This window comes from Odocoileus virginianus, chromosome 6 (assembly GCF_023699985.2).
Source record: "Odocoileus virginianus isolate 20LAN1187 ecotype Illinois chromosome 6, Ovbor_1.2, whole genome shotgun sequence".
NCBI lineage: Eukaryota > Metazoa > Chordata > Mammalia > Artiodactyla > Cervidae > Odocoileus > Odocoileus virginianus.
The window spans coordinates 26,278,757-26,302,795 of NC_069679.1; the positions used below are offsets into that span (position 1 = coordinate 26,278,757).

At 36.0% G+C, this 24,039-nt stretch overlaps 1 protein-coding gene across 2 annotated transcripts in view; it reads right to left on the bottom strand.

Moving 5' to 3' along the window:
* The window catches only part of INO80 (INO80 complex ATPase subunit), a 123,579-nt gene that overhangs the window by 75,805 nt on the left and 23,735 nt on the right, over positions 1–24,039 (bottom strand). For both annotated transcript variants that reach the window (XM_020877552.2, XM_020877551.2), the window contains exons 2-14: positions 20,939–21,124; positions 20,514–20,683; positions 20,356–20,423; positions 18,354–18,533; positions 15,823–15,943; positions 14,530–14,744; positions 8,875–8,928; positions 7,605–7,808; positions 5,260–5,455; positions 4,145–4,212; positions 2,818–3,027; positions 2,269–2,349; positions 1,305–1,400 (exon numbers count right to left, since the gene is read on the bottom strand). In XM_020877552.2, the coding sequence (XP_020733211.1) occupies positions 1,305–1,400; positions 2,269–2,349; positions 2,818–3,027; positions 4,145–4,212; positions 5,260–5,455; positions 7,605–7,808; positions 8,875–8,928; positions 14,530–14,744; positions 15,823–15,943; positions 18,354–18,533; positions 20,356–20,423; positions 20,514–20,683; positions 20,939–21,081 (1,806 nt within the window). In that variant the 5' untranslated portion in view covers positions 21,082–21,124. The remainder of the gene's footprint in view (positions 1–1,304; positions 1,401–2,268; positions 2,350–2,817; positions 3,028–4,144; positions 4,213–5,259; positions 5,456–7,604; positions 7,809–8,874; positions 8,929–14,529; positions 14,745–15,822; positions 15,944–18,353; positions 18,534–20,355; positions 20,424–20,513; positions 20,684–20,938; positions 21,125–24,039) is intronic.

The window sequence follows — 24,039 nt, forward strand, 5'->3', positions numbered from 1 at the left end:
TCTCTGTTTGGGATGATAAAATTCTGCAACCAGACAGCACTGATTTTCACAACAAATGTACTTAATACTACTCAACTGCACGCTTTCAACTGGCCCAGAAGTCCTATTTTACTGACCCCTAAACTACAGTTTCAAAAGGAAGCTCAACATGCAAATGAAAACTCAGTTTCAGGCACTGGTATAAAGTCAAAGGAGAGGGACCAATGATGTTAAGTAGTACTACATTGCCATCTATTGGCCTGTGAAGGAAACATTGAAGGTGGTTTCGAAGAAAACTTTTAAGAATTAACTTTTTGACCTCCTAATTGTTTACCATGTAACAACAAAAGAGCAGGAAAAAAGATGGATGCTCCATATTCAATGTGAAAAAACTCTATAGAGAAAATACTCAACAAATTGCCTTAGAATGACCTCACCTCCTTAGAATGAGTTGGCCAAGTTAAAAGCCATATACATAATGTGCCTTGTAAACAGTTCTTAGGTCTATTAATTCAGCCACAAAGGTGTGGCCACAGACACAAAGGTGCCCCAAAGTGGAATATCTCAGACATGTCCCTGTTCCTTACAAAGCATAAGCCAGAAAAACACCTCCCATGCCCTCTTAAACTTCGTGGAACCTCTGTTTATTATGGAAACCCAAGATCAAAGATCATGTCAGTATCTCTTGACACATAATCTCCATAAAATCCTCCTTAATATGCAACTTCATTATCATTATATTCCTTTAGAGACAAAACCAGTATTTAACATTTCCTTCTTTTTACTTGCAAATAAGATAATAAATCCTATCCATTCTTTCTTATATCCCAACAACTTTGCATAATTAAACATTTAAATCTTGTCCATATTTGATGTAACATATTTTCTTGCTGATCACTTCCTATGTCAATCTCAATTCTTTTCCTCTACATTAGTTAAAATCAACTTTCACATTATTACCTTAGACATTATAAACTGGACCTAAACTGAAGACATGGCTTTGGAGTGTCAAGAAAACTGATTATGATTTATCAAAACCTACATTAAGTCAGTCAGCAACATAGATATTTTCTATTATGGCAGTACAACTAGGAGCTACAATTTATGTGGCCAATGCAGCAAAATCACTCAAACTGGACTTTGGCTTTCTCATAAAACAGAAGGATGCAATATGCTCTCTTATTGTTCCCATCAGTAACTTCAATAGGAAGTGTATGCAAGGTTATTTGAAAAAAATGGAAGAATTAAAAGCTATTATGAGCAGTTAAGGAAGGCAGCAAAAATGGAGTCAGAAAGTTTATTTTAAAAAGAGAACTGATTTTTACCTTAAATTTAGGAACAAATCTAGTAAACTCCTGGTGCCAATTGTTAAGTGTGGATGCAGGTGAAATTATTAAGAAAGGTCCCCAAATGTTCTCTCTCTGAAACACAAAATCTGCGTCAGCCAGCTTCAGGAAAACTGAAGAAATTTAACTCAAAATCATAATTAACAACAAGAATACTTTAATAGGCAATGCATTGTAACAAGAGAAATGGTTCCCATTTCTCATACCTGTACACTCAATAATAATGATAATATCATATGTTAAGAAAAATAATATTCTATGTTACAGTAACACAAGCAAGGAAGTTGCTAGTAACATCCTGAGAAAAAAATAGCAAGCAATTACTCCCACTCCTTCCACCTTTTACAGGTCCTAATTTGTATCATTCACAAAGCACTTATGACATACTGACTTGTATGTGTTGCTTTTCCTTATACTAGATGATCACAACAATATTACTATTATTTAATTGGAATAGAGCGTTTTGCTTTTTTCAAAATGACTTCACACATTTTTTCTCATTTAATTCTTACAAAATTCCTGTAAGATAGGTATGAGCCCCACTTTGCAGACGTGGAAACAACCTCATCGAGAGTTAAAGGGAATTCAGGTCAAAAGAGACTAAGTGAACTGTCCAAATTAACACTGCTAGTAAGCATAGAGCTGAGATATGAAACCACGTCTTCTGATCTAACTACAGTGTTTTTGCCACTACACTGGTGGTTTTCAACAGCAGATGGGGAGTGAAAACACATATGCTCAAAGCCTGTCCTAATATTCTTGAAAACTAGAAAGTTTCACCACACTGTGTCACTTTGTAAAGGCCTTGAAGGCAAGGAGCAAGACTTAATGTCGTGGTATGCTACAGAATCTAGCATAGTGCTTGATAATGACTGATTCTCAGTAGAAAACAACCCTAGAATTGAGAGAAAGGAAGATGAAAAGACTGCATGCATCTACCCACCTCAGCCAGATGGGCCAGGAGGGCAATGCTCTGTACTGTTTTACCAAGGCCCATTTCATCTGCAAGAATGCCATTAATACCCTGGGGAAAAAAAAAACAACAACACAGAGTCAACCAACACCTCTCACGCAGCATTAATGCCAAAAAGAACTACCCAAGATGTCAGACCTGTTCAAACAAAATGACTAGAGATACCCAGTTTCAGCACTATTACTCACTACTATGATTCCTTTTGTCAATTCCAAGCTACAACTCTGAATCATGATACATGAGACAAATGGGCCAAAGCCAGTTTTTCAGCTAATCTAATCCAGGTACAAAAGCAATCAGGTTTACTAAGACCACTTAAGACAAACTTTATACATGATACAAATGTTTCCCAATAAAGTTTCCAGGTTAGAAACAGAGACATCTTTCTGATTCCTGCCAAAAAACAAAGCTTTTTTTTTTTTTTAAAGAATGAAATCTAAAACATTATCTTCTGCTTATTTCACAATATATAATTTACAAACAAAACAGAGGGGGGTAGCACATAGTTCTAAAATTCACCTGTTCATAGAGATTTGCCAACCAATTCATGCCTTTCAGCTGATAACCTTTTAATTTGCCATTAAAAATTGTAGGCTGTGGAATATCCTCACCAGCCCGGATAGATGGGTTTGCCAGGCTATAACTCTCCCCAAACCCAGTGCCAGACTTGTTTGCTGCCCGTAGGGCAGCTGCTCGACTTTCTTTTGCATCTTCATCGAATGACCTTGTCTGGAAAATAAAAGTATATTAGAAGAAAAATATAAGAGGAAAATAATTAAATTCAAATGAAATTTATAATGCCAATCTATCTTGTGCCGGCGGGAAAACTTTCTGATAATATTAATATATCATATTACATATAAAGCATGATATAACTGGTTCTTGAACAACAACGGTTTGAACTGTGTAGGTCAACTGACATGAAAATTTTTTCAACTAAATATGTACAAGAATACTACATGATCCTGCCATTGGTTGAATCCGTGGATGTGGATCCATAGAAATGGCAGGCTGTAAAGTCGTACAAAGATTTTTGACTTCAGGGTGTGTTGGCACCACTAACTCCCAGAGTTACTTAATGGTCAACTATACATTAAAGTATATTACTAATACTTCAAAATTAATTTAACAGTTCTATTAAGAATACACTTTTGATAAGACAGGCATTAAGCCATATTACATAATTACTTGCTTCATCAATGAATTTATTAAAAATGTGATATAAAATCTATTTGATTGGTCAGGGTTTGTGAGGAATAGGCTGAGTTTGTCTCTCTCCTTGACTTGGATTCTGTCAAAGTGAAAAGGGGTTCCTATGCAATATGTTAAATGGTGTTTACTTAATTGTTTAATTAATGTTTACTTAATTCTTTACTTAATTTAATCTAACTGTAGTTTCTTTCTGATTTCATATGTCACTGTATCATGAATAAGCAAGTTATTACTAAAGTGAAAGAATGTGCTAACTTAGCATTTTTAAGGCATGATATAACTTTCTTAACAATCAAGACTGTGGTATTTTTCACTAAACAATGATGCACTTCACTTGGTATTATCCATACTTAGAGAGGACAAGAGAAAAAAAAATAGGAAAAGTCTCTTAGCTTTAGTCAACATATTTTTAAAGCTTAGAAAAACGAAAGCTCATTTCCCATCTTTCCTCAAGTATTCCTACTATTATTCTAAAGTAAATAGAGCTATAAGCCCCATCCAATACAGTCTCATATATATATACACATTCAACAATGTTTTTAATTGAAAATATGATTAACCTTAAAGGAAGACTACTTAAGTGAAAGGCTGTAAGGGTATTTCCAGGACCCAACAGTTCATTTCTAAGACTCACCCGAGCCTGATGAATATGATAAGCATTTTCAGCATTCTTCAGGGCCTGGGCTTTGAAATGGTTACTATCTGAAAAGGGAAAAACTTTGATTATAACACCTCACTAACTGACCTCTTTCAAGGATGCAATTTACACTAGCATATGTGGATCCCTGACTCCACATTCTGTTTATCCCTAAATTCTAAGAGGGTGAGGGAGAAGAAAAGGATCCAATTACTTGACAGAGGTAAGGACCTGCAAGTGGTAATGGAGGCAGGGAGCTCCCATGGTCTCCAGGAGCCAAAGTCAGCTCACAAAAGCCACCAGGAGACTGAGCTCCAGTTTCCCAATCCTGCATTTCATGCACAAAGCAATGCTAAAGTCAAGAAAAGCAAGACAATGAGGATTCAAAATTGTAATGTATTTATACTGGGTGAAACTATTCTAAAAGAAAATATAATAGAGAATGTTTAAATCCCAAGATAATCTGAAGCTCTCATTTTCTCTCACTCAACATGATTTTGAGCACTATTCTCTGTGAAATTCCTCTCAAACTTTACACCAATTCCTCCCTCTCTGTGTGGTCACAAAAGTATCGAAATAGTCTCTTCTCATGTTTTACTTGCATCACCAAGAATCCTGTTATGTGAGAGACAAATTCACTGCATTCTTCTGATAAAATCTTTTATTTCTATTAACAAATCAAAACACAAAATCTCCCCAAATTTGCAAGATCAAATAACCACACCTTTTCCTCTTTAAATTCAATAAAAGCTTTTTATATGCTTATTTTATAGAAACATTCATACTTTCCCTACTCCAATTAAAATAAAGTTCCCTTTCGATCAACACTACTTTTTTTTTTTTTAGTTCTACCACTTTATTGCTACAGACCCATCTCCCTCCACCCTCGTGCATACATGCTCAGTCATGTAATCCCATGGACTTCAGCCCGCCAGACTCCTCTGTCCATGGACTTTTCCAGGCAAGAATACTGGAGTGGGTTGCCATTTCCTTCTCCAACACTACTTATTGATCAAGACAAAACTTACAAGAATTGATAATGAATATAACCTGAGATATGAAAAAGTGTGGGGTGGGTATCTCCCTTCTCTAACTTCTGATTCAGGACTCACCATAATCCTCCTGTGTGATGTTAACTACCACCCCACCGCCAATGTCAATTTGTCTCTGTGCAGAACTATCCTCCAGTTTCCTTAAGATTTCTTCCTGGATCCCATCATGACCCATGTCTCGTTTACGACTCATGAAATGGGCATACAACTCTGTCTGGGTGATCAGGAAGTTCAGTTTTCGCTGTTGCCTCTTAGCCTAAAAAAGAGTTGAAAGTGAAGAGAATCAAATCATCAGTCACTACAAGGGTAGTCAACAGCATTCACTAAACCTATACATAGTCTGCAAACAACTCCTTTACAAATTCTTTACCTTTAGAAAGGGAAAAATTGCTAATGAACAAATTTTGTTTATAATCAAGACAGTGGCACTAAAAGCCAGGAATAATCTTCACTTATAGCCTAATAATAACCTATGTTTTGCTCTCCTTAACAAAATGAAATCTTTTTTCTACTAGGCTGCTGTCTAAAATGCTTAATTCTTTATGCCTTTGTTTTTCTTTAACAGCACTACGATACCAACTAAATTCAAACAACATATGTTACATAACAACTTTGGTGACAAATACATGTGGTAAAGCTTTATTTTTAAAAACATATATGTGTCCAAAACTCTTCTTGAACATCAAAAGTTAAAATAAGTGATGAAGAGCTACAAATTATTCTGCAGGAGGTATCTGAGACCAAGAAGCCTATGAAAAAAGAAAATGCTGCCCAAAACAACCCATTGTTCATCTGTGATAATGATAGCTACAAAACATGAATATAGACTAAATACAATATCACAAACACATAATTTCAAAAAAATGAGAAAGATAAATTCAAAGTGCCTCTGAAATTACCTAGTAAGAAAAATAATCATTATGTCAGTAAAAATCATTCTTGAAGATAAACAATAAAATGAGTAAGCAAATGATCCAAAAGACTGAATTACATGAAATACAGCTCACACAATAATACCAAATCAAAGGGTCATTATTTTGCATGAACTATTTTATAGTAAAATTCCTATGAAGTATACTTGAGTTATCTTTGATCCACCTGCACAAAAGAAAGACAGTACTAAAATAAGGAATATGGCCAAGGAAGGAAATAAGTCTCAAAGTATGTGACATAAAACCAGACTTCTCCTTAGGGTTTTTTTTTTTAAAAAAACACTTTAGCCAGATTTAGATTAGGGAAAAAAATCTGAGAGAAAACAGATCTGTTTTCATAAAGTATATGGATTTTCATGCTCTAAAGCTAAAGTACTGTCAAGAAAACCTTTCTAAATTAAAACAAAAAAGCAACATTCCCTTATCCCGAAAGGAAGTAAATTGCTATGTGTTTAAATAAAGAAGGCAAATTAAGGGAATAAGGATCCATCAAAAATTTCTTAATTCAGAAACTCAGAGAAAAAGATGGAAGTCAACATAATCACAGATGAAACTCTTCTCAGTTAGTTACCAACATATTGAGACAATGTCTCACAAACCTAGATTATAAGTCAACTCACTTTCAAAATTTCAAGATCTATGACTAACTCAAATGCCTCTAAACTCAGTGAGCAAGTATTTCCAATAGCATCAAAAGCTTACTAACTCAAAACACATGTGACTTTCAAGTAAAGATACACATTGCCCAGGGACTTAAGAAAACTGGACAAAATCTATATTGCCCATCAAAGGCATGAGACAGGAGGGAAGATGAAGAACTCAAAAGAGCCTCCACGGCTCTGTTTTGACAGGAGTACTACTTATACCTGAAAGAAAACATCCAGTCCTCCAACTCCTTTCCTTCTCCAGACCTTAACTGACCTACTCATCCCAGTGGGTTTACCAATGGCAACACAATGGCTTTGTCTTCTTAATCTCTCCTCTTGCTTACCGGAATAACATGCTCACCTGATATCAAGCTTAGCAAGAGAACTGACTACAAGTTAAAACACAAAAGTAGGTGGGAGAATGGGTCTCAGAAAACTGCAACCAGTCCTGATCTTCCAACAAACTGAAATTACAGCCAGCACCTGGAAACAAGCCAAGCTAAACTATAAGCTGTTCTTCTCTTTTTCTTTCATTCTTTCCTTTTCTTTCTTTTTTTTGGGGGGGTGGGGCATGTCCTCCAGAAATAAAAGAATAAGGCTACAAAGAATATAGGAGATTAACACAAAAGAGAGGTGAAGGCCAGGGAGAAGACCTTACTAAAAGAATAAAAACAACTGATTTACTGGACTAAAATCACTGTCCTCGAAGTTATATCTTAAAATACTTTTTCGATGGTTTCATTGGTTAGATTTATAACTTATGAAATGTAAAATAATCTCTCAATATGGCTGCAGCAATTGTGGTTTCCAAACTTTTATGCCCTACCTCCCGCATTTCTTCATCCAACTTCCGCTGCTCCAAGGCTTCCTTCTCTGCACGTTTGCGGTGTTCCTTCTCCACTTTCTCATACTTCTTCCAGTACAGAAGCATTTCCTTGGTGAGACGGCGGGCACGAGGTAAAGTCTCCTTACAGTTTTTTTGGGCCTGCAAGGCGGCTCGACGCACCTCCTTCATGCATTGGTGGGCGAGCTGCAGATGACAACACATTATCACAATGGAGGAGGACCAAACACTGGGGCCAGTTCTCCCAGGACTCTAAGCCACAGCATCCCTCAACCTGCCCAGTGCATATATCGGACTCCTATGGCCATATCTTTTTTTCCTCCAATCTGATTAACGTCCCTGCATAGAAGTGTGAGCTAGTCCCAGGTCTGTGAGAAATCTACAGGCCTTAGAAGATGAAAAAAATATATAGTCACCTACAATGTTCTAGGAAGTTATGAAGTATTATTAAACACATTACTAATAAGAGCTGTTGGGAATTCCCTGACAACCCAGTGGTTAGGACTCCAAGCTCTCACTGCCAAGGGCCCTGGGAGTTCAATTCCTGCTTGGAGAACCAAAATCCCACAAGCTACATGGTATAGCCAAAAAACTTAAAAAAAAAAAAAAAAAAAGCTGTCAATATTTATTATATGCTAGGCACCATTCTAAGTTTAACGTAACTGATTCATTCTCCATAAAAACCCTGTGAAGTTGGTATTTTATATACAGATGAGAAAATGAGGACGAGTAACTAGTCCAGGACACACAACTAGCAAGGTTGCCTCATCTGATTCTCGCCACACTCAAACGACGCTGTGCTGTTGTTGCTGCTGCTCGGCTGCTCAGTCCAGTCCAACTCTTTGCGACCCCATGGACTGCAGCACGCCAGACTTCCCTGTCCTTCACTATCTCCCAGAGTTTGCTCAAACTCATGTCAATTGAGTCAGTGACAAAGTTGTATTAATTCCTTCTATGGGAAAGTATTAATACCACCATTTCTTAGATGGAGAGTCTGAGCACAGGAAGATGCCATGGTTTGACCAAGGACTTAAGAGTGGGCCATGGTCTTACCCAAAAAGGTATGAAAGCCAGGAAGGCAAGGAAGAAATTTTATTTATAAAATAGATTGAAAACATTTAGAAACTCTCTCAAGTACTATTAGATTAATTATCAACAGGTCACAAGAGACAAGAACAGCAAACATAGATCTAAATAATAAGAACACATTCTAGCAAAACATAAAATGGGAAATATAAAACTATAATCTTACCTTGCGGCTATTGGTGAGAAACAAGTTACGAGCTGAAGCTTTCTGCTTGTTGGCCTAAAATATTTAAAACAATATTTCAATTAGGATTCCTTTTTGGAAAAAAGATTGTGTAGACTGGCACTGTCATTTATTGATCTCCATGAAGATTAAAAAAATGTCAAACCAAGTATATTCAAAGTACAATACTTTTTCAGTTAAAAAAGACACATCACTTCCAAGAGTTATCCAAATGTACCAACTCAGAACCAAACATAAAGTCCTAAAGCAATGTTAAAAAGAATAAGCTGGTCCTGTGTCTGCCTTCGATCGAATCCTCTGTATACTTCTGGGAAGAATTTAAGTTATAGTTAAGGCTTGAACTAAGAAAATATAACAACATATACTAACTCTAGCACCACCCTGATTAGGACATTGCTTTCTAGGGCCAATCTGCAAAGAAGCTGAGACAGCAGGGCACTCACATACAGAAAACATTAGGAGAAAGGTGAACTAGCCTCTCAGTTTGTGATTGCAGTCCCACCTCCAGCCAAGGAACACCCACTGCCACTATTACTTAATTTCTACCACCACTTGACCTCATCTTCTTCAACATAAATTCCAAGGCAGACCTAATACAAGATGACTCAGCAGCCCACAACCAAGTCTCAAACTGCTGATTATGTCTTCCACTTCAATTAAAAAAAAACCAACCAACCATCTGCAATAAAGAAACCTGATTTCCCATGACAGCCCATTTATTTGATGTGAAAAGAAGAGACAGAGCTTAGTGGCTGATTATTAAAGAACTCTCCTCCTGACTATAAAGAAACAATAGGTTTAAAGTTACACAAAGGGCCTGAAAGTCATTTCGATAATAATCCCACCTCAGACTGTCTGATTAAGGGAATTTTTTTAGGGCTTTTATCAAAAATTTTCTCTAGAGCAGCTATTGCCACTCTAAAGATAAAAATCTAAAATACTCCCACTGAATTCCTTATCATCTGAAGGCTCTTCACCAGGTATAAAATAAGTTTTTCTGTCACTTTTCCCATTAAGAATGTTCATACCAAGTCAACAGGGCACATGAAAAGATGCTCAACATCACTAGTCATCAGAGAAATGCAAATCAAAACAAAAAGGAAACAGCATCTCACACCTGTCAGAATGGTCACTATCAAGAGGACCACAAATAACAAATGTCGGAGAGGATGTGGAGAAAGGCACACTGTTGGTGGGAACGTAAATTGGTACAGGTGCAATGGAAAACAGCATGCAGATTTCTCAAAAACTAAAAACAGAACTGGCACATCATCCAGCAATTCCTCTCCTGGGTACATATCCAGGGAAAATAAATACATCAATTATTTAGTGAAAATATTAATTGATTAAAAAAGATACATACACCCCAATGTTCACAGCAGCACTATTTACAATAGCCAAGATATGGAAGCAACCTAAGTGTCCGACAACAGATGAAAGTCTGCCATTTGCAACAACGTGTATGGACCTACAGAGTATTAGGCTTAGTGAAATAAACCAGATAGAGCAAGACAATTACTGTATGTGGAATAAATTCCACTTTTATGTGGAACCTAAAATATAAACAAATGAATATAGTAAAACAAAAACAGTGTCGTAGATATAGAGAACAAACTATTGGTTACTAGTGGAAAGAGCGAAGAGAGGGAACAAGACAGTGATAGTGATTAACAGGTTCAAACTACTATGTTTTTTTTTTACTGAGTTGTTTATATATTTTGTATATTAACCTTTTGCCAGTCCTATCATTTGTAAATATTTTCTCCTATTTTGTAGGTTTTCTTTTCATTCTATCAATGGTTTCTTTTACTGTGCAAATGCTTTTAAGTTTAATTAGGTTCCATTTGTTTATTTTTGCTTTTATTTCTTTTCCCTTAAGAGACAGATCCAAAGAAATAGTGCTACAATTTATGTCAAAGGTTGTTTTGCCTATGTTTTCTTCCAGGAGTTTCATAGCTTCATATCTTATCAGATCTTCTCAGGTCTTTGAGTTTATTTCTGTATACGGTGTGAGGAAACTGAACTAACTTTAGAGTTCTGGAAAAGGTGCAAAAAATAGAGTTCCCTTACTACTACTCACCCCCGCTTTTCCTAATTTTAGCAACTTATATAATCATAGTACAATTATTAAGAAAGGAAATTAACACCAGCAAAGTATTGACTAAATTACAGGTCTTATCTGAATGCCAAGAATTTCTGCACTAATATCCTCTTACTGTTCCAAGATCCTAGAACAGGATCCCACAATGCATTCATTTAGTTGCTCTTCTCCTTAATCTCTTCCTGGATGTAACATTTCCTCAATCTTTCTCTTTCATGTCCTTGACACTTTTGAAAAGCACAATCAGTTATTCTGCAAAGTGTCCAAAATTGTGTGGTTTTCTGGTGTTTCCTCACAACTGGAAAGAGATTATGCACTTCAGCAAAAAAAGCAGAGAAATGAGGCACTGATGATGTACTCCTCCCAGCATACCACATCAAGGAGTTCATGGTTATGAAAATTTATATTACTCGTGATATTTACTTTGGTCATTTGGGTAAGGTGCACTCTGCCAGTTTTGAAGCTATATGAATTCTACTTCTCTTCTGCTCTCTAATTTTAGCATTCATAAATGCATCTAGTCTGCAACAAGTATTACTGTGGTATCTATGTAAGGATAATTTTATTTTCTTCTTTCCTTCTATATTTATTAACTGAATTTCATACTGAAAGGTAGAGATACTCCATCCACACCTTTGTCTCTTCAGGTATTTATGAAGTATGGGCTGATAAATATTTCTTTTTTTCTATGGGTTAAAATTCAGTGTCATTATTTTGTTGCTCAAATTATTCTAACTTTGGCCATGAAGTGGTCCTTCAAGTTTGTTCCTGTGTTCTTTTGACAAACCCCTCCTTCCCCTCCAGCTTTTTTCAGAACTTCCTTACTTTCTAGCAGCACTTAAAAGTGTTTTAAGGTTCATTTTGCTGGGTTTTTTGGGTTTTTTTGGCAGGGGGTGCGGGGGAAAGGCTGTGCTGTGTGGCTTGTGGAACCTTAGTATCCCAACCAGGGGTTGACGCACCAAGTTCTAACCACTGGACCACGAGAAAATTCCCTGAGGTTCACTTTGTATTCTCCCTGCTGAGTTCTGGAATACGGTACTTCTTTAAGGAGCCCGGATTCCTTTTACTAGAGAATAAAAGTTGTTTAGAAACCAAGACCTGGTTGCCAGGTATCCTCACTGTTACTAGGGTGTCACTGCTACTAGAGGCAGAAAAAAAATACATACACACCCAAGTATATCTCTGTATCTGGGTGTGTGTATAAAACCATGAATTTATACTGACACATCTGATTCCAATCAAATTTCATGGGCTTCATTTTAACTTTCCCCTTCTTCCTTACTTTCAATTTCCTTCTCCAGCCATGAAAAAATTGGCTCTCACCTACAATATATTTACTTATTTGTTCAATACTAATAGACACATAAAGTAGTTTCAAAACTGTTAACCTAGACTCCTGGGAGAAACACTTTTTCTATGTCAATCATGGCATTTACATATGGCTCCTTCACTCTTACCCTTTCATATCTGATCAAAATACTGTTTCCCTCAGTACTTATATGAGGTCCTTGTTCCACACTTCCTGTAACTTGATTATATTACTCATTTCTAATACAATTAAGTATATTTGTTCCTATTTTTATTCCATTTTGCCCACACATCCCTCTAACCTCCCTCTCCAGCCACATCCTGACTGGTTGATAGTTAATTTTGAAGTATGTCAGAGACACGAAAAACATTAGTATGGTTCTGAAAAGCAGTCTTGTACAAGATATACTCAAAGACTTCTTCCTCTTCATCCCTGCTACCCTGTCTCCATTCCTTCCCTTCTTTCTATCCTTTTCCCACCTGCCCTTTATAAGGAATCAATCACTTTAATTTCTGGTTCATCCTTCTTGAATTTCTTTTGAACAGGTATTTGTGCACTTTCTTATATTCCCTTTGTTCTCACATGAAAGGTATATTTACTTTTCTATGTTTTGCCTCTTTCATTTAACTGTATGTCCTAGAAATTACTTTCTATCAGCTCAGAGAGGTCTTCCTCATTCTTTATTTTTAACAGCAGTATGATAATCCACTGAGTAGACCTGTCATCATTTAATTCAAGCCCCATATATGGACATTTAGACTGTTTTCATTATTTTGCAATTACAAATAATGCTACAATGAATAAGCCCATTTACATGTATTTTTGTGTGGTTACTCCAAGGTAGATTCCTAGAAGTGGAAGTGCTGATTTGAAAGGTAAATGCATCTGTAGATTATTAGCTGTTGCCAACTTTCCTCTAATACAGTTCTAATTTGTATTCCTAGCAGTAATGCATGAAAGCACCTGTTCGCCCAGAGGCTCCTTAATAGAATGAATTGTTTTATTTAAAAAATTTTGCCAGTGTAATAGGTGACAAATAGTTTGATTTTTGTCTAAGGGTATCTAAGTGGTTTTTCATTTGTACTACCCCAATTATGAGATACTTTGAACTGAATCTGTGGTAATTTTTCCCCTCAATTTTTAAGTTCTTTCTATGTTAGAGACAATAGCCTTGTGACTACTGTATTCAATGTAAATAATGTCTCACAATTTGTCAGCTGTCTTTTGTCAGGCAAAAATTTATTTTTATGTGGTCAAATTTAAGAGTATTTTCTTATATTACCTCTGGATTCTGAATTATAAACTCTTTCCTACACAAAAATTAGATAGAAATGCAATCATCTTATTCTAATATTTGTATGATTTCATTTTTTTACACTGACATCCCAAATCCATTTACAGTATATGTGTGAAACACAGACCTAATTTTACCTTTTTTTGAAATGGCTATCTAGTTGTCCAGCACCACTTATTAAATGTACCACTAGTCTATCTGCCTATTCATGTATCAATATCACACTATTTTAATTGCAGAGATTTTATAGTATGTTTTAACGTTTGGGAAGGTTTTTTACTGTTTCTCTAGCAATTCTTGCATACTGACTTGTTCCACAGAGTTTAGAATCAGCTTCTAAATTCACGAAATATCCTGTTCATATTTCAATTAGGATTGCACTCAATTTATAATGAAGCAATTAACTGAATAAAATGCAAACCACTGGTCAATCTAAGTAAAGGAATACAGACATTCCTTGCATTTTTTCTGCAACTTTTAAGTTTGAAATTAGTAAATCAAACTAAAACATTCAAACAAATTAAAAGAGCAAAATGAATGCTTATACATGTTTTTCCTAATCATTCACATTTTCTTCTAATACCTGTGATTATTCAGTAACATCCAAATGTTTACAGTGTCTAAGAAAACACATCTCCATCATTTTTTTTTAATCTCCTGTATGATAACTTTAAAATCAGCTGTCAAATCTCTATTGTTTTATGTAAGAAAACTGCATTCCTTCCTCAAAGAGGTCTCCCTCCCTTTTTTTGGCAAAGGAGCACAACACAATTATCTTGTGAATCCTGATCAAACTCTAGAAAATCAATTAACCAAAGAGAGAACTATCCAGGATTCTCCCAATTCCAATAGATCGTCTCCCCGAATCCTGTGAAAGAATCCAGCTCTCCCGGCTTCTCTCTGGAGGACAGGCACCTGGAGGCACCGACTTACCTTTGGTAGCTCCTTTTTCACAATGCTGAGCCACACTTTCCTGCGACGGGCATTGAGCTGCTCAATGGATAAGTGCTTCTTCTTGGTGCCAGGAGGAGGTGCATCATGAGAGAACTTGGCAAAAACTTTGGTCTGGTGGTGGTGGCGACGAGGGGATTCTTCAGAGGAAAGCTCTTCATCTCTTCGCCTTTTCTTCTTCACTTTTTTCAACTTAGCTGCAAAGGAACAGACTCTTAAAAGGTTGCTTTTCTTCTCTTCCACAGGAGAAAGTAATAAAACAACCTTATCACTTTAAGAAAAATCAAGGTTCTTTTCTCATTCCACTTAGACTGGCGTTGTTTATCCCTTTATCTATCCAGGTCCATGAATACTCCAAGAAGAAGATCACACTACCTTGGAAAGGAACACTGGATACTCCCTCTGTTTACATGAATGAGAAATAAAAAAGAATGTTGAGAACTGAATTTCTTTTGAACCCAACAATAGGAAGGGAGGCTTACGAATTATCATGAGCTCAAGTAATGATCAGAAGGAAGGAAACATTTCTATTTGGTGGCAATGTGAGGTGACTAAAAAAAATAATAGAGAAAGAAATAATGCATTTGCTGATATGACACTAAGATCTGTGAAAAGAAAATTATACATGAAAGAAAAACCTAGCTTGAAAGGGACGGTAGAAGGATGAGAAACTACAGAGATAAAACAAGGAGGATGTGGAAGAAACAAGGGAAGGTGGCTAAAGAGAGTTTTTCTGAATAGCAATTTAGGGGAATAAAATCTGTCTAGTACAGATAGTCTAAAACTTTCCTTTCCTATTTCCTTCCTGATTTCCAGATGCTTGGAACTCAAGAGAGGAAAAGAGATTTCCTGGCAAACATGCAAACAAACACTCCTGAAGATCAGGAGGTGATCTATTTTAAATCACTACATACAGCAACAATTAAAACTTATTTCAAATACTTCAGGTTACTCCTCATACCTCCCTGTGTAACCAACTTCTTCCTCTCCCAGAATATTTTCACTATTTAGAGAGTATGTAGAAGAAAAAATTGGAATACACTAATTGACTTAAACCTCTGGCAAAGAATCTATAGTTCTCATGTCCTCATAATTCTAGAAAAGATCACAAACCAAATACAAAATAAGTTTAGTAATACTTAAAACTAGTAAAGAGATCAAGGAGGCTAGGGTTTTTCAGATGAAGCAAATTTCTACGACATGGATTATGTTGAAAGTCTCAATGTACCTGAAACTGAGAAGGAGTAAAGGTAGAAGGCAAGTCAATACGCTTACCTTTAAGTTTCTTTTCTTCCTTGAATTTCTTTTTTTTGGGTCCTAGAAGGTGTCGCTGCTGCTCATAGAAAGGGTCATAGGTGGAGAGCAGCCCTGCACTGTAGTATTGGTATTGCTGCAACTAAAGCAGGCAAAGACATGATGCTTAGAAGAGCCCGTCTCTCTTACAGCTCAGTCTTCAAATCCTCTCTATTAAAAAAAGTCATTCCAGAGGAAAAACCACAGTTGCTACATACAGTATTCTTCCCACAAAGAGACCAATGAAGATCTAATACATCAAAGTGAATTATTTCCTTAACTTCAAAACAAAATGGTTACACTGGCTATGCACACAGCAAGTTGTTGAAAATAACTTAAAAAAACAAACAAACAAACAAAGATCCTTCATAATTCTGAGTCTCCACCATAGTATTTACTTTGTCCTGACACACATTTGTCATTGCAGAAAGGTCTTCTCTTGAATTCATCAACAAGAAACAAACGTATTTCTATTACCAATAAGTCCTTAGACTTACTAAGATTCCTAACACCTGCTTTCCCAGCTCTTAGTTTTGTTATATGGTTTGAATAGTCCCCAGCCATCCAATTCCTCACTGTTTGAAGTCTTGTCTCTTCATTTCCCACTGAGAAAGTTTGACAACGTTATACATAGTGTTTTTGTTACCAGAATTCAAACATATGAATAATCTACTTTTTTCTACCCGAAGAGTAATTAATCTTTTCAAACATTTCATTTAAATTGACCTCCAAAGCTCAATGGGTAAATATGAAGATAAATAAATAAAATTAGGTAGTCCATTGTTGAATCTCTTTCCTGAATTATAGCCAAATGAATTGTCCAAGGACTGAACCTAGCATAAAAGAGTGCCGTGAAGAACTACTAACAAGGTCTATTAAAACATTCATCAAACTGTAAACTTGAGATCTGTGAACTTTTCCACATGTGCGTTTTACTTCAATTTAAAAAAAAAAACAAAAACAAATATTTTGAATGTTGCTGCTGCTGCTGCAAAGTCGCTTCAGTCATGTCCAACTCTGTGCGACCCCATAGACAGCAGTCCACCAGGCTCCTCTGTCCCTAGGATTCTCCAGGCAAGAATACTGGAGTGGGTTGCCATTTCCTTCTCCAATGCATGCATGCATGCAAAGTCGCTTCAGTCGTGTCGAACTCTGTGCGACCCCATGGACAGCGGCCCCCAGGCTCCTCTGTCCACAGGGTTTTCTAGGCAAGAATACTGGAGTGGGTTGCCATTTCCTTCTCCAGTATTTTGAATACCAACTGCCTTAGCACTGTACTTTAAGAGGGAACTCCTTGTCTAAGTCAGAAGTCATATATCTCACTGTCACTTCTACAGGTTTATAACTTTTAACATATTATTCAGAGCTTTCTAAACTAACTTTGGACCTTAATGGTGGAAAGCTTTTAGGTCTTCAAATATCCTATTACTCATTATGTACAAAGTACTAAGACTTCTGACAAAAATCAGAAGGCATTGATAACAGCATTCAAATAGTTGCCACTTAAATCAGCAATCTAATGTTATTAGGTGAAGAAAGGGAGTTTTTCCAAGATACGAACACTTTCAAAAAAACAACTGCATTAAAAAAGCAACCATAAGAATTTTAAATGGTGCAGCTGCCTTGGAAAACAGCCTGACAGTTCCCCCAAAAGCACAGTGTTACCATATGACCCAGTGATTCTTTTCCTCGGTATATGCTCAAGAGAAATAAAACATACACTCACAGAGAAAACCTACACACAAATCTTCATGGCAGTATTATTCATAAGTGCCAAAAAGTGAAATAACTCAATATGCATAGCTATTATCCATAAAGTTCAAAAAGTAAAAGCAATCCAATTAGGTATCAAATGATGCATGGATAAATAAAATACAGTATGTCCATACAATGGAATATTATTTGGTAATAAAAAGGAATGAGGTACTAATAATACATGTTACAACATGAATGAACTCTGAAAACATTATGCCAAGTAAGAGAAGCTGGACATAAAGCACCACATGTTCCACTTGTACAAAATGTCTAGACTAGGCAATTTATACAGAAATGGTGGATTGATAGCTGCCTGGAGCAGAGCGGAATGAAGAGAATGAGAGGGGAGTTCCCTAGTGGCCAAGAGGTTAAGATTCCATGCTTTCATTTCCATGGTCCAGGTCAATCTCTTATCAGGGAACTGCGATTCCTTAAGCTATAAGGTACAGCCAAAACTAAAAAAATTTTTTTGAAAAACAGAATGAAGCAAGAACTAAGGGGAATGAGACTTCTTTTTGGAGAAAATATTCTGAAATTAGATAGTGATGACAGTTACAAATTTTAGAATATACCAAGAACAACTGAACAGTGTACTATTAAAAGACTGAGCTTTTTGGGCATGTGAAATGTTTTTCAATTATTAGAACAACTACAACCACCATCTAAACAGAAAGTTACAAAGATATAGTTACAATTAATATAAACCAGAGGGTAAACATCCAGCATGAAAACCTGAGATTTCTCCTGGAACTCTTTACCTCCTTCTCTTTACTATACTTATTCTGGTGAAGTTTCTTGTATTTGTGCAGTCGCAACATATTATGAAGATCTTCTCTGTTGAGACTGAGTTCTTCCTCTTCATCATCATCTTCTTCTTCTTCATCGTTGTCTTCACTATGAGAATCTGCCTCACTGGATTCATCACTGAGCAGAATGCTCTGAAAAAGGGAGAAAATGGAAATGGAACCTCTGATATGAAACAATTACTTTCATAATCCAAGGATTTTTTCCCCCAGTTTTCAAAATGACAAAAACAGCTGGAGGATAATCATTCTAGTTTCCCTTATACTATTCTTTACCAATTCAACTGAAAAACAAAAAGATATCAATTAAACCTACTGATCCCCAAGTAAAAAGCACTAAAACATGAGAAATGCTATCAAAAGCAACAAGGCTAAATTTCAGTTAGTACATATACTACACCATAAGATAATTTAACTAAATGTCAAATTCCAAGACAAAAAACTAAACAAAAGCTAAAAAAGTAGTATAGCGTAAAAGGGAATATAGAATGCTAGCTGTGATGGCTGATAAGGGAGAAACAACCCCAAAATCCATTAACTGATGAATGGATAAACAAAACGTGGTGTTATCCATATAACAAAGTATTATTTGGCAACTAAAATGAAGGAACGAGTACTGACATGTACCACAACATGAATGAACCCTGAAAACATTACGCTAAGTGAAAGAAGCCAGACAAAAAAGGCCACATTTAATGTTTCCATTTATATGAAATGTCTAGAATAGGCAAATCCACAGAGACAGAAAACAGATTAATGGCTGTGAAGGGCTGGGGAAAGTAGAGAATGAGTAACTGCTAATGAGTAGAATTTCTTTCTGGAGTGATGAAAATGCTCTTGAATTAGACAGTGGTGATGCCTGCAGTAACTTTATGCATGTGCTCAAAATTATTAAATTATAAATTTTAAAAGGGAATATTTAATGGCATGTGAATTACATCTTGATTTTTCAAAATGTGACAGCGAAGCATAGAGGTTATTGCACTCCCAACAGTTTAAAACCTCACTGACATGAAGCAAATCAGGACTTTACCACGTGAGTCTCTTAAATGCCTTGGTGATAAAAATGAAAGGATAACTTTAAACTACATTGAACTCTTCACAAAAAAAGTATAAAACAGAGAAATAATTAGTTGCATTAGAAGAAAGGCTATCCTTAATTGAACCGAGCTGACAGTAACCTTGTAAGAGTGTAAATGAGACTACATCACTCCCTTGCTTACAAATACTCCAATTGCTTACCACTGTAAAAAAGAGTTAAAATACAAATTCCTCAACACAGTGTACAAGGCGCAACGTGAAAAGCGAACCTCAGCTTCTACTGTCCTCTTACTGCGCTCCAGCTCTATCAGCCTTCTTTACTTCCCCAACACACCCAGCTGCTTCCTCTCTCAGGACTTCTGCCATTTTCCCTTCTTACTGAAATGCTTTTATCTTAAACCTTCACAGAGTTCTCTCTGATCATTCAGCTAAAACGTTACCTCTTTAAAGAAACTATTTACTTACTTACTACAGGCTTACTCCCTCCATTAGAATGCAAGCTACTTGGGGTAGGAACTCTATGTATCCATGTACAATAATGTTGCCCAAGGCAGGATGCTTCAATCAACATCTGCTGAATGAATGAACTACTCAGGTACTAATAAAAATAAATTAATTATGGCTACAAGCCAGTAAAGGTAAGGATCTTTGGTTACAAGCCAGTAAAGATAAGGATCTTATCTGATATATTTCTGTATTCCCTTGCTTAGCATAGGGCTTTAGTCCTAAAAACTTTGTTAAAACGAACTTTGCTGAGTCCTCTAGACTTTTCTCTATAATCTTTTAAAACACCACTCAGAATAAAAGACTCATGTCTAGGAAAATCTCTGCCAGTATACCAAAATTAATCAGTTACTTTTCTATTTGTAATTTTAGTGGGTTATTTAAATTATAAACATTCTACCTTATCTCTTACCTTTAGCCACTTTCTGCTCTTCTTCAACTTAGAGAAGTTATATAAATTCCCTTTGTCAAATTTTGATTCTGTGTAAAGAAACACAAAGAATTAAAAAAAACGAAAGGACAACTGCCCCAAGAGAACTGATAGTTCAAAAAGGGGTTCACCACACTGACCTGACTGTAGAACTCCATTCAATGAGTATGTGTTTAACATTTCAGAATTGCTTGCTCCAGAAGTCTCACCAAGCAATGAATTTGGAGGTTCTTCCTTAACTTGTATCAAGGGATCCCCAGACTGGGGCAATAGAGGATTATTGTCATCCAGTCCATCTTCACTTTCATCACTACAAATTAAAGAATGATGAATCCACAATAAAAACTGACCTAGCAAAATATTATAATTTATGGTTAGTAGACTAAACACTTTACAGACGAAATTGATCCTTTGGTTAAGTTGACTGTATTTTATTTTAAAGAAAGAAGGAAAAAAAAAATCAAACATTCTAAAACCAGTAAGATATTTTAACCCTAAAATCTACAGGAATAATGGGAATCAGAAATGTGGTAAAACATTACATTGGGAAGATGGAATACCATACCTAGAAATATTCCTGTTGAAGATGGCTGATGTTTGTCGCAGGAAATGGTCCAACCGGAGGGCCCTCTCCAGGTATTGAAGGTAGAGGGGCTTTGCCAGCTCAGTGCAGCCGCCATCGTCCCCGGCACCCAACTCCGAGGCCATAGAACAAATCTCTCTTCATGCACAAGGGTTTCCGACTGCACGGCTGCAGAATGGAGATAAGTAGTAAAAAGATGAAATGCTATTACCTCTCCCTTTATTTTGCCTGCTTGCTATCAATGTGAAGAGAAACCAGAATATAAGTCTACAGATGATAAGGCACTGTCTCCTAATGCAAAGGAAGAAGTTAAAAGGATGAAAAAAAATCAAAACATAGAAATACTGTCATCTGTCATAATGAAAATTCATGATACTTTTCTGAAACAGTGCCTTAAAATTTATACTCAATTCTCTTTCACCCTACTATAAATAACTACACACAACTATCCAAATCTGTACCATAAATTCACTGTTGTACATCTCATAGAGGAGCACTTGTTCTCAGCATCACCCTTCCAAACAGCTACCTCCTTTTTCATTTTGTACTTACATTCATACATATGTGTGAGGTAGTAATTGTAATCCATTTACAAGGGATTAGATACACTGGCAAAGTATTTTATTTATATACTCTTTTATAAATATGTCATTAAATATAAAGATTTAGAGATGATTTTAAAAACTGGAGCAAAGAGAAAAAAAGTGAGAGTGAGAAACCTGAGCATTTTCTTTGCTACCTTATGCTGTTAAGAAGAAAATTATAGAGTCAGGATGTCGTCACTAGAGAATCGACATGACAACTTTCCCCCAACAGTCTTTCATGTAACATCTTTTACCTTACAACTGGAGTTATGGGGTTGAGCCAGGATTAAATAATGGGACAATACAAAGCAATTAGCCCACCCTCTGATATACAGTGAGTACTCAACAAATAATAACAGTAAATTATTTTGTAAAGTTGATAATCCAATAAATTCGGGTATAATCTTTAAAGGAAACCAAGATATCTTTATCATGAGTTGTCTTCTCTCTTTATTATGAAGCATTAGTCACTCAGTCATGTCAAACTCGTTGTGACCCCGTGGACTGTAGCCTGCCAGGCTCCTCTGTCATGGGATTCTCCAGGCAAGAATATTGGAGTGGGTTACCATTCCCTTTTCCAGGAGATCTTCCCAACCCAGGTCTCCAGCATTGCAGGCAAATTTTTTACCACTTAGCCACCAGAGAAGGGGCCTTTTTATTTTTATTATAGATTTAAAAATTTTCCTAATATAATCTTTCTCTTATATTCCCTTAATTTTTCCTTAAGAGAATGTTAAAAATTCTCCTGATTGTGCTATAGATTCAACATAATCCCTATCAAATCCCAGCAGGTCTTTCTCCGCCCTCCATCCCAGAAATTGACAAGCTGATTCTTAAATTTATATGGAAACTCAAAGAACCTAGAATAGTCAAAATAATTCTGGAAAAGAACAGGACTGAATGATTTATACTGCCTGATTTTAAATGTATTTATAAGAAAGCTACAGTCATTAGGACATTGTGATACTTGTATAAGGATAACCACACAAACCAATGAAATAGATCTGAAAAATCCAGAAACAAACCTCATATTTACGGCAATTAATTTTCAGTGAAGGTGCCAAGGCAATTTCAGTGGGGGAAAGGATAGTCTTTTCAACAAATTGTGCTGGACAACTGAATATAACACATACAAAAAAGTGAATTTAAACCATTTACCTCATACCATGCAAAAAAAAAAATTCAAAATGGTTCAGAGATCCAGGTGTAAAATCTCAAAATACAAAACTTCGTTCTACAAGAAAAAAACCATCATAATTTCAGATGTGTCTTTACAAAGAACACTGGCAACAAAATAAGATAACTCAAGTAAAAAATATGCAAATGACTTTAGACAGATATTTTACCAAAGAAGATATACAAATGATTAATAGAACACGGAGAAGCTCAACATCAAAAACTGCAAATTAAAACTACAGAGGGATACCATTTACACCCACTAGAACGGTTCTGGTAAAAAGATAATAATTGCTAGGGAAGATGTGGAGAAACTGAAACCCTCATACATTGCTGGTGAAAATGTAAAATATTATAGCCACTACTGAAAAGTTGCTTGAACATTTGAATACAGAGCTACCATGATCTAGCACTTCCACTCTTTGTCATCTATTCAAAAGAAATAAAAACACACATCCACCATTTAAAGCCTTTTATGTGAATGTTCACAGCAATATTATTTATAATAGTCAAAAACTGAAATAATATAAATGTCTATCAGATAGTGAATGGACAAACAAAATGTGGCCTGGACAATGGAATACTAATCAGCAATAAAAAGGAATAAACAATTTATATATGCAATAACATGAACGAGCCTCAATATTTTGTTAAATAAAAGGGAGACACCAAAGACCACATACTGTAAGATTCCATTTATATAAAATACCCAGAAAAAGAAATCTATAGATACACAAGGTAGGACAGTGGTTTGCTGGAGGTGTAAAGGGGGAGTGACGACAAATGGATACTAGAGAACTTTTCTTAGGCGAGTTGGAAATGTTTTAAACCAACACTGAAGTGACAGTCGCACAATTCTGTAATTTTGCTAAAAAAATCATTGAATTATAACTTAAACAAGGTGAATTTCAAGGCATATAAAATATCAGCCTTGGTAACAAAGTAAACAATGTCAAAAATACTTAAAATACTTTTTATCAAAGTCTTTATAAAAATCTTTTAAAGTTCTTTTTTTAAAATGAAAGACTTCAATACATTCTACTTTTCAAATGAGGCCTAACATTTACCCATTCCAGATGACTCCAAAGAAACTTGGTGTTTACAAGCAAAGGGCTTCCCTGGCGATACAGTGGTGAGAACTCACCCGCCAATGCAGAGGACAAGTTCTATCCCTGGCCTGGGGAAGATTCCACACGCCACAGAGCAGCTAAGCCCATGGGCCACAACTACTGAAGCCCATGTCCTACAGCCTGTGTTCTACGACAAAAGAGAAGCCACTGCAATGAGAAGCCTGTATACTACAACGAAGAGTAGCCCCCTCTC